This window comes from Mastigoproctus giganteus, chromosome 3 (assembly GCF_048544385.1).
Source record: "Mastigoproctus giganteus isolate SK-2022 chromosome 3, ASM4854438v1, whole genome shotgun sequence".
In the NCBI taxonomy this organism is placed as follows: Eukaryota; Metazoa; Arthropoda; class Arachnida; order Uropygi; family Thelyphonidae; genus Mastigoproctus; species Mastigoproctus giganteus.
The window spans coordinates 201842991-201860300 of record NC_143577.1 but is presented as its reverse complement, the minus strand read 5'-3'; the positions used below and the strand labels follow the sequence as shown (position 1 = coordinate 201860300).

General features: G+C 38.5%; 1 protein-coding gene across 1 annotated transcript in view; it reads right to left on the bottom strand.

The window, feature by feature from the left end:
- Positions 1-17310, bottom strand: part of LOC150088576 (glycogen phosphorylase-like) — a 206463-nt gene that overhangs the window by 115600 nt on the left and 73553 nt on the right. Inside the window, exon 2 of the mRNA XM_090369579.1 lies at positions 8256-8357. Coding sequence (XP_090225705.1) covers positions 8256-8357 — 102 coding nt within the window. The remainder of the gene's footprint in view (positions 1-8255; positions 8358-17310) is intronic.

The window sequence follows — 17310 nt, the reverse complement described above, 5'->3', positions numbered from 1 at the left end:
TAAACTTTCCAAGATACAGAATATCAAAGTATTTACACATAATTTTGACTTGCCCTGTATATAAATTTTAAAAAAAATCACTTTAAAAAAATTTATATATTAATATTCTCAAAACTAAATAATTGAGGCATTTTATGCGTAATTAATATAGATCTTAGAATTGTGTACCAAATTAAAGTTTTTCCCTAATGTCTGATTGTTTTTGATACAGGCACTGGTGGCATGCTAGATATCAGAAGAAAAAACGAAAGCAATTCAACTGCAACAAATAAGTGAATGTTTGGAATGGTTAAGAAAATAAAAACACTGAGGAGGTTGTATCATAGTCTACTGAAACAAATGAAATATGGTTCACAATTTTTACCATAGACCAAATAAAGCACAGTCTGCTGAAAATACGTACTTGTGGGATTAAAATGGAGAATTATGATTCGGTTGTTTTGCTATTGGAATCATTCAAACAGAAATTACTCTTAACTCTGAACAGTTTCAATAGCAAAAATAATATAGAATATTTCTGAATTCAACTTTTTAATCTACACAAAATTTTAAAATACATTCCAATTAATGTACACATTTAAAATAAAATGAAAACTGAACATAAAATGTGAAAATGAAATGAAATAAAATAAAATTTCATACTACACTATTTTATTCAAAAATTTCAAATTAAAACTAAAATAAAGAAAGAAATATTAAAAAATTGTTCCAATATGAAAAAAAAAAAAAAAAAAAAAAAATTCAGTTATAATTTCTTGAATACCCCGCACACTTTTTTTCTAAAAAACAAAAAAAAAAAAAACACCTAAAATCTGGGTGCACAACTTGTTAACAAATTTAATCTAAGGCTAGGCCTAGAAGAGTGAATTTATATTATTAATTTTGGCATATTTATTTGTCTATTTGGCAATGGCCTAAAAGAAGTAGAGTATTTTGTATATTACTAACATTTATTAAAAAATTAATTGGAATGTTGTGCTACATGAAAAAAAATTAGATTCTTTCTTTTGGAAATAATGAGCAGTCTTGTTTTACAGCCACCTGCATGATTCATTCAAATATCAGGATCATGTGACTTTTGACGTAACCAAAACAAGCATATCATAGATACTGTTCATAACTCATGAAAATGAAAGGTCATAGGTAATGGAGCATGTTTATTTGTCACTGTCCTTTACCCATGACAAAACTGCCCACCCACTTTATCTGGCACCCTTTACTAGTCAATATAATCTGTAAAGTATTATGTGCAAGTTCTATTATACATATCTTAAAGGCATGTACAGTAGCACACCTACAATTTTGGGGGAGATGGAACAATTCTCTTGGGGATATATATATATATATATATATATATATATATATTACCCCTGTGGTGCACCTATGGACAAGCAGCCACAATTAATGAAAAACTGAAACAAACTGGATAGATATGTGAGCACTAGATCTGGGAAGTTTTGTAAGGTTGCTGTGCCTCTCTACTGATATGACTTTTTCCATGACATAATACTGGACATCCATTGTAGGTGAAACTTAATTATGATAGAGTTCCTCCTGATGACTGAGACCTCAGAAAATCCTAAGGACTCTCAGAATATGTCAGCAGAGCACAGAAATATCAATGTCATTTTGAAATTCACAGAAAAATGAAGTTTGATAAAAATGTTATTTAACAATAAGTCTATTAACAATAAAATACAATAAAAGCACATAAAAAACTTATATACAAACTGGAGCAATCTGACAATAAGAGCAAGTTACTGCTATGGATAAAGGGATGGTTAAGTGGGAGAAGACAGAGTGGTTATCAATGGGTACTGCTCTTCATGGACTAAATGTTATTAGTGGTGGGTTCAGTGTTCAGAGTTCAGTGCTGGGTCAATTGTTGTTTTCAATATTTATCAATGATACTGGTGAAGGTATATCAGGCTTAATGTCTAAGTTTGCAGATGATACAAAGGTTTACAGGGTGAAATCTTGCAACAAGATCTAGGAAATTTTGGCCGATGGGCTGAGAAATGGCAATTGAAGTTTAACATTGACAAATGCAGGGTATTGCACAAGGATAGCAGTAACCCCAGAGTAACTTATCAACTGTGTGGTACTACACTCAGGGCACTGGAGAATGAAAAAGACCTGGAGTAATTGTGCAGTCAGACATGCTGCCAGGACAGCTCATGGGGTTTTGTTAATGCTGTACAGAAACTTTGCTAGCAGGGATAAGGAGGTAATTATCCCTTTGTATAAGGGCATGGTTAGGCCACATCTTGAGTACAGTATACAGGTCTGGAAGCCTCACTTTAAGAAGGATGTAGATCTGCTGGAATGGGTGCAGAGAAGGACAAACAGATTGGTGAAGGGAACAAAAGGATGCTCTTACATAGAAAGGCTTCAGTTCCACAAACTGCACCTTCTCAAGACCAGGCACCTGTGGTGAACTGCACCTGGTCTCAAGAAGCTGCAGTTCGCAGAAGATTGAGTAAAGCTGAATGTTAATGGTATTCTTCCACTTGGTGTGACTTGACATAAATTCAAGTTAAGGAAGGATGGTTACAGGACAGATGTGCAGAAGTTTGCCTTCAGCTAGCAGGTGGTGGTGGTGGTTGACTGTTGGAACAAGCTTCCATCTGATCTTGTGAAAGTGGATGGGTTGAATAAATTCAAGGGAGAACTAGACAAATTCTTGGCAGGTAATTACCTCAATATTACCCTTCCACTTATTATTATTATCATCTATATGGTGCAAGAAAGCCTGAGGCTTATACTAGACCAGCCAAAAAAAAAAAAAAAATTCCCGAGTTACCCTGAGAGAGAGAGAGAGACAAAAGTAGAAGGGAATCATCAAGAAAGAGAAGAATGATGATATCCAGCTCAGGATCCTGGTTGTGCCAAGCCCATATTCACCAAATATTAGGGAAGTGGGTGCAAGAGTACACATGAACAGGCAAAGTTTTTACAGCTCCAGCTAATAGAGAAGTTTTTGCTTTTTTATTGACTTAAATTTGGATATAAATTTATTTTTTACAGTTGCTTCATATTCCTAGTAAAAATACTTTAGTTTAATTTGAATTTAGATAGAGATTTTGTAGGTTATTACTTAGTATCGGTAAGGGTATTAAATCCACATGTTGGACAAGTTTTGCAGCTCCCGCGAACGACGAGTTTTTAATTATATTTAGCTGCTTTATTGACTTAATTGTTAGTTCAAATTATTTTCTATAAGTAGCTTATAGACAGAGTTAAGCTCTGTGGTTTATTCTGAATTTAGATAGCGCAATTGGGAAAGTAAATAATACCTCGTGTCCGCAGATTTACCATTCGTATCTTGCAGCCATTGTTATACAATACAATGTGTGCAGCGAACTAGATAGCGTAGTATCAATTAATCAGTAAAATTTATTAATCTTATTAAATTTCATTGTCAATTGAATTGCACTTGTTTAACCAAATAAATATAGCGACCTAGTTTTTACAAACGTAACATCATCAATTAATACATAAGTTGACAGGGGATAAGAAAGTCATATAACGTAACTTGGAGAAAATATTTGATACCGAAATACACATATATAGTGTTATAACTGCATTGGGATATAAGTTCAGGGTTATATTTTGTATTGGAATTTTATTGAACTTGAATAGAAATCATGACTCAGCCCAGAGCATAAAAGCAAAAGGCTCATACTAATGGAAGTGCTGTGGCACAGGGGAGAACTGAGGGGGACGGTTGAATCACAGTCTATTGAAACGCACTGATTGTTTGATGTTTATGAAGCAATCAGGAACATGACATGATATTGCCAAGGGGAATGTCTTTGTGTGTGTGCGATGTAAGGAGTGCGAGGAAATCGGGCACCAACTCGGCATTGTTATGGGCTTAGATGAGAGCTTGAAGGACAGGGTAGATGCCCTTGAAGGATTTAAATTGAGGGCCCATCAAGCTCTCAGCTGCCCACATCAATGCCAGAGCTTGCACTTGGACATCACGCAACACAGCCACAACCCCAAGGCAGAATGCACTGGTCCCAAAGAAACTAGTTGTTGTTGTAGGTGACTCTATTGTCAGGGAAACAGGGAACATATTGTGCAAAAAGGATAGATGGAACCAGGGTATGTCTGCCAGGTGCAAAGATTGATGACGTTGTAGAGCAGATATCATCTTTTAAGGGCACAAAGGGCGATACTGTTGTACATGTTGGCACTAATGATATTAAGAGTAGGAGACCGGCGAAATTACTTAACAATTACAAGTCAATGCTGAAAAAAAAGCCGTGCGTTAGGGTTGAATTTGGAAGTGTCTGCAATTCTGTCCAGACACGATAGGATAGAGTGTATACGATGAGAGCCTTGTCGATCAATTCTGCCCTGGTTAGAGATTGTGCAAGGCTCAAGGGGTAGAATTTTTCTCAGCCTGGTCTGTGCTTGTTAACAGGAGAGACTGCTTCTAGATGGATGGGATAAGCTTAAATAGAAAGGGTGCAAGAATATTTACTGATGCTATTGAGGCAGAGTTAGGTGGGTAGGAAAACTGCGAGTTTGCGGAGGATACACGGACTAATAGATTAACAGTAGCTGTTGGCAGAGGTTAAAGTGATTCTTGCGCTGCTTCTATTGAAATGCAGTTGAGCAGCGGCCTGGAAAGCAAGACAATGGGAATTTCCAGGACTACTGAGAGTCATAGTGGAACAAGTTACATGGGCTGTGTTAGGGTAACTAAGAGTAGAAACAGGTGCATGTATACTTGCATGTACACCAATGCTAGGAGTATAGTTAATAAATTCGATGAGCTTGAAGTGCTAGTCAAGACATCAAAGGCAGATGTTGTTGGGATATCATAGATGTGGTGTCACACAGACATAAGCAGTGCAGAATTGGAATTTGGAAAGTACAATGTGTACAGAAAGAATAGACATGACAGGAAGGGAGGAGGGGGTTATGTGTTAGTTAAGAAACACATAAAATCCAAGGAGGTACAGCCAGCCGACATTGCTGGCCAGTGCAGTGTCAAGTCAGTTTGGTGTGACATAAGCACTGGGAAAGGAAAAATGAGAGTAGGTGTGTGTTATAGGCCTAATGAATCTAATGAACAATTGTGCAGAGAAATAGAATGGGCCAGAAAATCAGAGTTCCTTATAATGGGGGATTTTAATTTCCCAGAGATTAACTGGAATTTGTGGTTTGGTCACTCACACACTAGGAAGGCTTTTGTGGATTTATTGGATGATTGTTTTCTACAGCAGCATGTTCGGGAGACAACTAGAGGGAATACTCTTGATCTGATTATCAGTAGTGATTCTTCATTCATTAAGAATCTGAAGATAAAGGAACCACTAGGTGGCAGTGATCACAGTGTGCTGAAGTGGGATTTACTCAAAGTAATAACTACCATAAGGGGTAAAGGGAAAGGTTTTTATTTTCGTAAAGGTGACTATGGTGGTCTGAGACAGTATTTAAATTCTATGCAGTGGGACCAACTGATGATGTTACCAACAGCAAATTCAAAATGGGAAGCATTCAACGAATTAATCTTGGAAGCTACCAGGCTTTTCATAGCAACTAAGAAATATTGTTCAGGGTTTAGGCCTAAATGGATGTCAGATGAACTAAATAGACATGTGGCAGAGAAGAAAAATGCATGGGATACATATAAAATTACAGGTGACACAGAAGCCTATGATAGATATAAGCTGGCCTGTGACCAAGTCACAAAGGAGGTAAGGCAGGCGAAGGCAGATTACGAGAAATCTTTGGCAAAGGATGCAAAGAAAAACAGCAAAGAGTTCTTTACTTATATAAACTCTAGAAGGAAGGGGATGAATCAGGTTGGTCCACTTGATATTGATAGTTCAACTGTTGATGATCCTGCTCAGATAGCTAGCAAACTAAATGAATATTTTGCATCAGCATTCACATGAGGAGTTATTCAGGGAGGGGAATGCCAGAGGTATATTAAACTCTGGCAGTAAGCTAGATAATCTTGTAATAACTGAGAATAAAGTGGAGGAGAAATTATTGAAGATAAACATACGAAAGGCACCTGGGGAGGATGGAATCTATACACTTATATTAAATGAGGCATCAAAGGAAGTAAGGAAACCCTTAGCCATAATTATGAGCACTTCCTTGTACTCAGGGGAGGTTCCCTGGAGATGTGCAAATGTGACCCCAATCCACAAAGGAAGTTCAAAGGGAGACACAGGAAATTAGTTTAACTTCTAACCTGTTAGTTTAACTTCTGTTTCAAGGAAATTAATGGAGGCATTGGTTAAAGAAGCACTGCAGGATCATCTAGACAAGACTTCAGTTATAGCTCAGACACAGCATGGGTTTGTTAAGGGGAAGTCTTGTCTGACCAATTTGATTGGATACTATAATGTAGTCACAAAGAAATTGGATACAAAGAATAATTTTGATATCATATATTTGGATCTTAGACAGGCCTTTGCTACTTTTGCACATGGAAAACTACTGCACAAATTGGAGCAGTGTAGCATTGGAGACAAATTGCTGCTATGGATAAAGGGATGGTTGAGTGGGAGAAGACAGAGTGGTAATCAATGGACAGTGCTCTTTTTGGACTAATGTTATTAATAGAGTCCCTCAGGGTTCAGTGTTGGGTACATTGTTGTTTTCTGTATTTATAAATAATATTGATGATGGTATATCGGTCTTAATGTCCAAGTTTGCAGATGATACGAAAGTTGGCAGGATTGTTAATGACACTAATGACAGTACGCTGCTGCAGCAGGATCTGGAAAGGTTGGGCAGAGAGGTGGCAAATGAAGTTTAACATTGACAAATGTTAAGTGCTGCATATGGGAAGCAGTAACCCGAGAGTAACGTATCAACTCTGTGGTACTACACTGACAGTGGTAGAAAATGAAGAGGGCCTTGGGGATAATTGTGCAGCCTGATATGAAGTTTTCTGAGCAGTGCAGATGATCTGCATGAGTAGCTCATGGTGTCTTGTCAATGATATACAAGAATTTTTCTAGCAGAGAAAAGGAGGTGATTATCCTCTTGTATAAGGCAATGGTCAGGCCACACCTTGAGTACTGTATACAGGACTGGAGGCCTCATTTTAAGAAGGATGTAGAGCTGTTGGAATGAGTACAGAGAAGGGCAACAAAATCAGTGAATGGAACAAAGGGTTGCTCTTACGAAGAGAGGCTTAAATTTTGCAAATTACAGTGTCTGGAGACTAGGCAACTGAGAGGTAAACCCTTGAATGATTTGAGCATGCTCAATGCTGATGGGATTCTTCCTCTTGCTAAGAATAATCGCCTGAGAGGGCATAAATTCAAATTGAGGAAAGACAGTTGTAGGATAGATTTGCAGAAGTTTGCCTTTAGCCAGAGCGTGGTTGATTGCTGGAACAAACTTCCATCTGTCGTTGAAATTGATAGCTTAAATAGATTCAAAGCAGAACTTGACATACATTTAGATTGAGTGGATGGTTGAAATATGGGTTTTTTTTTTTTTTTTTTTTTTTGGCTGATGCTATATAAGCTATATTTCTTGCATCATGTGCCTTGCTAATGCTAATATGAGCCCCTGGGGTTGATTTTCATATTCCCCAATCTCTGGGTTTTTTTTTAAAGTCCTGCCACTCAAGTTCAGGCAATTAGGTGGCAGGACCTGGCAGAGAATAATATGCAGACTGGCTTACCTCCTAACAGTGTATATGGACAACATGGAGTCCCATTAGGGGTCCTGCAGCCAAAAGCCAGACCACAACAACAGAACCCAGCATAATACTTCTCACATACCACATACAATACTTTTGTCTGGCTTTTACAAAGTACTGTATACTTCATACGAGTACTTATGGCACAGTTGTGGGAAACCACTGGTGGTGTCCCTCCCCAAACATCATGTACTACTACTACCATTATAATAATAAATATATCTTACTTGACGAACAAGCTAGTGCAAAGCATCATTTTAGTTCATAGTAAATCACCAAAGTGAAATGGCATTGTTTTTGTTACATCTCATACTGTGAAAAAACGATGCCATTCACAATACGAAATGTAACAAAAATGATACCATTTCATCTACATCGGTGATTTACAATGAACTAAAATGATGCTTTGCACTAAATTTGCTTTGTTTGTCTATTAAATTTGCCATAATCTGAGGCTTTCAGCCCTAAACCCCTTTATATATATATATATATCTTACTTTGAAAACTAAAATAAAAATAAATAAATACACAAAATATAAACATAATATTTGAACTAAGAAAAACTCACTTGATACAATGCTTCATCACAGGCACTCTGAATTCCCAAGTTGACCATGGTATTGGTAAGGGACCGTCCCATGTAATACTCCAGTGATAAATAATAAACACGCTGTTAAAAAAAGGGGGGGGGGGAAATACATTTTTAAATTTTTCCTCTAAACATTTTACTTACACAACTATTTAACACTTTAGTCATATTAGCTAACACTGGAATACTTTTAGTATTCTAAAAAGGCAGAAAGTAAACAGAAATAGTTAACTGAAATAAAACAGTGATTACAAATGTACAATCCTCTGAATGGAGAGTGTTACTAGCATCTCGCAAGGATTTTGTGCTGGGGATCTGGGTCACATTAATTTCAAATTTGTATCGGTAAAGCCAAATAATGCAAGGATTCAAAAAGATTTAGTTGATACATTATTTGGCTTTACTTGTATTATTTGAGATAAGCACATTCAACACCATTGAGGATGTAAATGACTTTTTCTCGTAATACAGTCCAACAAAGTTCTCTCAAATAGCATAAGACTGCTAGGACAACACATGAGGTACTGTCAACAATGCCAGGAATTTTGGTATTGTTGACAGTACCTAGAGCAGGGTTTCTTAAGCAGGGGTCCACAGACCCCTTGGGGATCTGTGGAAGGATTTCAGCGGGTCTGTGAGCTTGGATGGGAAAAAAATCAACCCATTAATTTCCTTCACTTACGAATGTATGTAATAAATTACAATTGTATTAGCTGTATCTGTAGTCACCAATACAAATAACAGATATTTTCATATCATATTATAGTTATTGCATATATTGAAAAATTGCTTACGCTCATCGTTACTTTGAAATTATGGCAGTTATTAGACACTTGATTGCAGTCCTGCTGTGGACAGACTATCGTGCGATGTAGTTGGCAAACTATCAGGCAAATCAGCACCTAGTAGGCCACTTTTAACACGAATAGACACGCTGGCTACGAGCGTAAACGAGGTATATTCAAACACGTCCTACAGTTTAGATAACAGTTGAAGTGTGTAATTTAACCTTTTTGCTGCTATGTGCATGTATACCGGTCCAACGGTGGAGGCCCCTGCAGTGCTACAGGCATGTATGCACGCCCACCGTGTGTCTGTCGATGCATACAGTCTTCATATGTCTTTCTTAGTTGCTAATATTGCATTAATTATTTAACGTTTGTTACAGACCAAAATTCAAGTTGAAATGTCGAAGAAAAGGAAGTATGATGAAAACTATGTGTTATTTGGTTTCACTTGCATTAATGAACGTGATGGGACTCAAATACCGCAGTGGTTTTTGTGCGGAAAAATTCTTGTGAACGGAAGCATGAAGCCAGCAAAACTGAAAGACCATCTCAAGTCTGTCCATGCTGAAAATGCATCTAAAGATACTGGTTTTTTTCGTGCGAAAAAATCTAAATTCGAAAAAGCATTTAAATATTTAAATGCTTTAGATTAAAGCATTTAAATATTTCTTTTCAGTAGAACTGTTCACAACCAAAGAGATTAAATTTAAGGCAGCTAATATACAACCATCATAGGTAACAAAGGACAAATTTTTTGTGATGGTGGTGTATGGATTCAATATCCCAACTTGCATACAATAATCAAGCAGAGGTAAGGACTAGTACCACAAGGAAGGAGATTTAACTAAATAAACATTAAATGCCTTTCACCATACTCCATCATAATGTTTAGCTCGCCCTACTGCAGAACAAATCATGGAAAATACAACTACAGGCTTAAATGTATTTTTTGGATTGCATTTCCTCCCATCTCACCTACAATACAAATCAATATCCAGCAACCTCAGCATGCACCCTCACATGCAGGCAACCAATGGACTTAAGAATAAAGTGTAATTTAAGTTGCAGCATGATGCTCAACTCCTGCCACTTTTCACATTATGTAAATAAAATGTAATATACAATGCTTTCATTCTGCTTAGAATTAGTAGTGGCAAATGATGCAAGAAGGCAAGCTTATAAAGCAGCAGCAAAAAATTAAAAAAAATAAAAACCCTTCCCACACCACCTCCATTCTCTCCAATTTGGTCTAGTTCTTCCTTATATTTATTTAAACTATCCATTTCCACAACAGATGGAAGTTCATTGCAATAATAAACTTCCTCAAGTCTCAGAAAGAGGAAGAATGCCATCAGCACTGAGCTTACTCAATCCATTCAAAGTCTTAAACACCTCATTCAGCTCACCTCACTGGTGCCTAGTCTCAAGACAATGCAATTTACAAAACTGAAGCTTTTTTTGGTAAGAGTACAGTTTGTTCCCCTCACAATTCTCATTGTCCCTCCCTGCACCTATTTCAGCCAATCCATATCCTTCTTAAAATGAGGCCCCTATATGAAGTACTCAAGGTGGAGGCTAACCAATGGGATAATTGATCCCTTAACCTGCTAGCAAAATTCCTGTATATCACCAAAAGATCATATTTCCTTTGATGAGTTCACCTATGAATTAACTTTTAGATTTCGCACTGCCTCCAGGTCCCATCAATCTGTTAACTGGATCATGGGCTCCAAAAGCCCTAGGTTATTCAGTTTGTTGTTTTTTTCCCTTTATTTATTTATTTATTTTTATTATTTATGTTTTTTTTATGAAAACCCCAAACACAAGAAATACTAGAACATATAGTACTGTGCATGCACTGAAGGTTGAAAAGATCAAAGAAGATACTTGTTGACATCAGACTTGAATTTCTGTAGATTATAATTTTCAGGAAATACATACAGAAAATAAAATTCATTTCAGGAAATAAAAACAGAAGTTGAATAAATAAATGAGGAAGAAGAATAGTTCTGAGCTTGAAGTTGGACAGTAAAACGAAGCTGACTGGGCAGCAAGGGTTTGGACTGCATTTGAAGAGAAAGAAGGAATTACAGAAGCCAATTCAGAAGAACAATGCCAATGGAAGTACCAATAGAAAAGGCAAGCAACAGAAACAGAATGTCTATAAGACAGAGAGGAGAGACTCTGTTAAAGATGAGTTATTAATTAACCTAACTGCCCTATTTTGAATGGAATCTAGAAGCCTAAGAAAGGTTTTGGAGGCACTGCCCCAGATGTGAGAACAATATTCCATGGTAGAGTGAATTTGTGATTTGCACAGAGTGAACAGCTGTTTTTGAAGAAAAGTAATGCCGAGGACGAAAGAGAAAACCCAGTTTTTTAGATGTAGAGGAAGCAATATTTGTAATGTGCTTATTTCTAAAGGTTACAACCACAAAATCAAACGAAACAGCCTGTGGCCATTTGCATAACTGTGGCCATTCAGTAGAAAGCTGGTGCACATGAAAGAATTTGAATCGTGATGAGAGAGCTCACATAAACAGATAAAAGCAGAAGTTTAGCAGTTATGTGGAAACTGCCGAATAGTGAGCACGACTGTTACAGACGTTCGATTGGTTTCGCACAGTGCTACAGACAACGAAATGGCCAGTAGACAACATCAGGATGACTTTACCCAAGGTAGAATAATTGGGAAGCTCGAGGAAGGTCGAAGTGCGAGGAGTGTGGCTGCAGAGTTCAGTATCGCCCATAGCATCGTCTCACATGTGTGATCGGCCTTCAGAATGACAGGTTTGTTTGTTTGTCTGTTTTAGAGTTTTATGGCGCATTAGCATCTAAGGCTATAATGCGCCCCAGAACGACAGGTACAGCTGTTCAAAGGACCAGTAGTGGACGTCCATGAAAAACAATGCACAATGATGACTGCTATATACTTCTACAGGCCAAGAGGGACTGACACCAGACAGCGGGATCCATTGCAAACCAGCTGCACAGGAGCACAGGACGCAACATATCGCGTTTACTGTGGCCAGGCGACTCCCCAAAGGTGGACTGTTTGCCCGACAGCCAGTACGCTGTGTCCCTTTAACACCTGCCCATCGGAGACACTGTTTACAGTGGTGCATCAAACACAAGGACTGGACTACAGTGCAATGGGGTAAGGTACTCTTTACTGAGGAGAGTAGATTCAGTCTCAGCAGCGATTCTGGACATCAGCTAATCTGGCGAGAAGTTGACACAAGGTATCAACCCCGCAAACATCACTGAAAGGGATTGATATGGCGGTCAAGGTGTTCTCATCTGGGGAGGCATTATCTTGGATGGATGTACACAACTCCAGATACTGGAAGGCAGTACTGTAACCGGTGCATGCTACTGTACTGAAGTAATCCTTCCCCATGTGCTTCTGTTCCGAGGTGCCATTGGCCCCGCGTTTGTGTTTATGGATGATAACACCACACCTCATCACACTGCAGCTGTTCATATGCTTTTGGAAAGTGAGGACATTGTTCGTATGGATTGGTCTGCCCATTCCTCCGATCTAAATTCCATCGACCACATATGGGACGCTCTCGGAAGATGCCTAACGGCATTTCCACACCCACCACTGACAGAGAAATGGATGGTGTTACTGCAAGAACTTATCAACAACGTTGTTCTAAGTATGAACAGGCGGTGCAAAGCCTGCATCGACATTAGGGGTGGCCATATCTCCTACTGAGGACCACCTCTTCCTTTTGTTCCATCTTTGGCAGTGATGCATCTGTATCATGGCAGCCAGTGCTATGTTGCCATTTTTGAATAAAGTCCCTCTGTACCGCTTTGTTTCCGTTGTTGTGTTGGTGTTGTTTCCTTCATTTCTGTACCTCATGAGGTTCCTTTGGTATGCATTTCCCATATCCAAGCCACTCCTATGAGAAGCTACAGGTGAAAACCTGACTGGTCCTTAAGTTTTGCACACCAGTGTATGATCTTGCCTAGAAATCAGACTGTCATCAAAGATAAGCATAGGAGCAGAAGAATCCTTTTTGCAAAATATGACAGGGCTGGGTTTTAGAAGAATTGAAATCAATTCTTCTAAAACTCTTGAGTCAGCATTTCCCAAACTTTTTTAGTCACGGAACACTTTTCATTTCACGACATATTCATGGAACACTTACGAAACACAAGTTTAGTGAGAGCCAAAGAAGTGTTGCTAATATTTTATTACAAATGCCGCACTGTGCATCAAGAGCATCCTTATTTCCAACACATGTAAAGACGAAATTCAAATAACTGTCATCATACTTTCATTTTGGTCTTTTATTAGTTGGTTCCTGTTTTTTCACTTCGGATTTCTGGGAAACAAAAGGCTGTGATTGTTCATTCTCACTTTGAAGTGTAACAATATTGTGTTCGTTTTCATAGACCACAGTTGCACTATTAGAAGTACTTTGCTTCTCATTTTAAATTTCCTTTTTTTCAACCACCAATCCATGATCATATATTTTAATAATATTTCTAAACACTAATAATTAACCAAAAAAATTTATACAAGGAGTTTAGTTATGATATCGGTTCGCTTCCTCCTCTCCTTTAACCCATGTACTCCAAGCTAAATCACATACGAATGGAATACTAGATCACTACATTGCTACTTTTTTGTAAGTGTCATTACCTCTACGCATACATTGCTATGCAAAAGCATGCCAAAGTAAAGTGTTCCGCAGTCTATTTGATTATTATTCTATGCCCTTATATTAATAACTGAAAAAAAAATTATGTTAAATATTATAATGATATAAGAGTGGTGTATACTACAAATATGCAAAATTTATTTATTTTATTTAATTATTAATTACGATTTTTCGTGGAACACTTGTTCACATCTCACGGAACACAGCTTGAGAAATGCTGCTCTAAGTTATTATTGTCCCACTTAAACATTACCTGGAGATCAGCATTTAAGGAATTGGTAGCAGATATTTGAGAAGTTGAAGCTGTTTGAGCAGGGCAAGGTTTCTCACACTGGAAGATGGTGTACTATCATCAGCAAAACTATGGATAGGATTTCCAGTCAATAGGTCATTACATATAAGAGGAAAAGAGTGGTAGAAAGAACCAAACTTTGGAGAACACCCGCATTAGTGGAGAAGTTAGAAGACAGAGCCATCTACCATCACCAACAGTAAGTAGTCAGAGAGAAAAATGTATACCCAATTACAAAAAACAGTTGGCAAACTATAAGATGGTGGCTTGTTTAGAAGACTTATGCCAAACACGATTGAAAACCTTCGAAATGTCAAGAGCAACTGCTTGAGTTTCACCAAACTTTTCCATTGAATTTGTCCAAAGATGGGTAACATAAGCCAGAATATCACCAGTGGATCAACATTGACCAGATGGAAGGTTTCTAGATAGTTTAAGAGTTGGTTAATTGATTTCTCCATTATTTTGGAAAGAGTAGAAGTGATGGCAATGGGATGATAATTAGATGGGAGAGATTTGTCACCCTTTTTAGGAACTGGCTAGATAAAAGCAAATTTCTAATCAGAAGGAAAAACATCTTTGGAATAAGACAGTGAAAAAAGGTGACACAGAATTGGAGTAAGTTCAGGAGCACATGTTTTGAGAACAAGTGGAGAAATACCATCAGGACCTGGAGCTTTCTTAGCATCAAGATTGTTCAAAATCCTTCTGACATCCATTTAATGAAAGACCACAGGAGGCATTGAATGGAAATTACTGGGAATGGTAGGAGGTGGTTTACCAAGATCATAAATACACAAGTTGCAAGAAAAGCAGAATGCTATCTGGTCAGCTTTACCTTTGGCAGAAGTGGAAATAGAATCAATTGGTTTTGACAGAGGTGAGAACAGAGATGGGCAAAAGTTGCAACCAAGTAGCTTTGGCAAGAGTCCAAAATGCTCAACCACCATTTGGACAAGAAGCAAGTTTTCTACTCTTAGCCTGTTTGAAATCTAGTTTGGACTGATTAATAACTGCTTTCCAATTGTTGTGAGCTTTGATGTAGGCAGAAAATGAACGTGGAGATTTGGATACAAACCAATTGCAATATGCAACATTCTTATCTTGGACAGCCTTAACCACCTTTATTGGAAAACCAAGGTTTAGATAAAGGATGAGATTTTAAGGTGGAGTGTGGAAAAAGGATTTCATCCCTACAAGAATAATTTCACTTACACGATCTGAGCAAAAGAAAATTTGAAACAGTAATCTGACTAAGGAAAAGAAATCTTTCAGATCATCCCATTTTGCATTCTTGTAATGCCAAACAGCATGAGATTGAGAACAGCCATGATAAAAAGGCTCCATTGAAGAAGAGACCATCACCAAGTTGTGATCTGAGATACCTAGAGATACCTACTCACTTCAGCTGTGTACTTAGAAGGGTTGTTTGTGAGAAAAAGATCAAGCGTGTTGGCTGCATGTTTAGGATTGTTAAGTATTCTGGTAGGTAAATGAACAATGTGTCATTAGTAATTGTAAAAGCCTTAGCAACTTGACCAGCCGGATTCATACAACCAGAAAGAGGAAACCAGCTGGAGTTGTGAACATTAAAATCACCAAGGAAAATTACCTCACTGTTAGGAAAGTTGGACTAGAGAAAGTAAAATTTAAAAGAGTTGCAAGAGATTAGTGGAACTGGGAGAATGATAGAGGCAAAAGTTGAATTTGACAGAATGTGGTGGAGAAATTTTAAGCCAGAGAAAATCGAAAAGAGGAGATTTCAAATTACTAAGTCTCTGGTAGGGAATGTCAGAACAATCATATGCACAAGTACCACATTTGAAGAGAAAGGAATCATACAGCGAATAATTCAGACAACTGAGATCAGCAGTGGTTGAATCAACCAATAACTGGAGTTCTGTCAGAAAAAGTACATGGGATTTGGCAGACTAAGTGGAAATGGACATCATTGAGACCACATATACACCGATGAGCCGAAATATTATGACCAGCAAGTCGTTATGCAAATCGAAGCAACTGCAGGTGAACTACGGTGCATGCACAGGTCAGGACATGGTATAAAAAACACCTGATACTGGGCTCCATTAATCAGTGTTGCTCTTGTTCTTCAGATGGGAAAGGCAGCGGGACTTAAGCAGAGTTTGACAAAGGCCAAATTGTAATAGACAGAAGACTGAGTCAGAGCACATCCGAAATGGCCCGGGTGGTGGGGTGCTAAAGGTTAACCACGGTTAGTACCTACAGAAAGTGGTCCGAGGAGGGAAAACCCACGAACAATCGGCAAGGGTGTTGGATGACCACGGCTCATCGATGCTCAAAGGCTCTCCTGGATGGTATGTGGCAACAGAAGGGCAACTGTGGTGTAACTTGCCAGTAATTGAAATGATGATGACGGGAGTAATGTGTCACAACACACAGTACATCAACCCCTGCCGAAAATGGGGCTGCATAGCTGCAGGCTACTCTGAGTGCCCATGCTAACCACGGCTCACCAGCGACTACAATGGGCATGCGAGCATCGAAACTGGAACTTGAGTGATTGGAAGAAAGTTGTCTGGTCCAATGAATCATGTTTCCTGTTGCACCATGTTTTTTTTTTTTTATGTTAGTTGTTGGCACATCAGCTTCTGTGGCCATAATGCACCTCCCAAGGTTTTTGTATTTTCTACTCTGATCCAAGCCCGAGACGGGATTCAAACCCGCAACCTTTGGATTGCCAAGCAGGCACTTTACCCACCCTGCTAGCCCACTCGATGTTGCACCATGTGGGTGGCCGGATACATGTGCATTGTTTACTTGGGGAAGTGATGGCGCCTGGATACACCGTGGGATGAAAACAAGCCGGTGGCAGCGTACCATGCTTTGGGTGATGTTCTGCTGGAATACCCTGGGTCCAGTCATCTTGTGCCGGGCACTCTGACGTTTACCACCTACCTAAACATCATTGCTGGCCAGGTACACCCTTTCGTGGCAACAGTCTTCCCCTCTGGCAGTGCTGTCTTTCAGCAGGATAATGCACCATGCCACACTGCTAGGATTGTTCGAGACTGGTTCGCAGAACATGAGGAAGACTTCCAGGTATTGCGCTGGCCTCCAAATTCCTCAGACATCAATCCATCTAGTATCTGTGGTTTCTGTTGGAACAGTAAGGCGTTTTGATGTTTTGGCTCAAATACAGGGTGTATTTGTGAAATGAATGAGGAAGTGTTTGGGAGGTTTAGATCTTTTCAAAAATAAGTTTGTTCTATTAGTTATCTCTATTATGATCTCTGAAA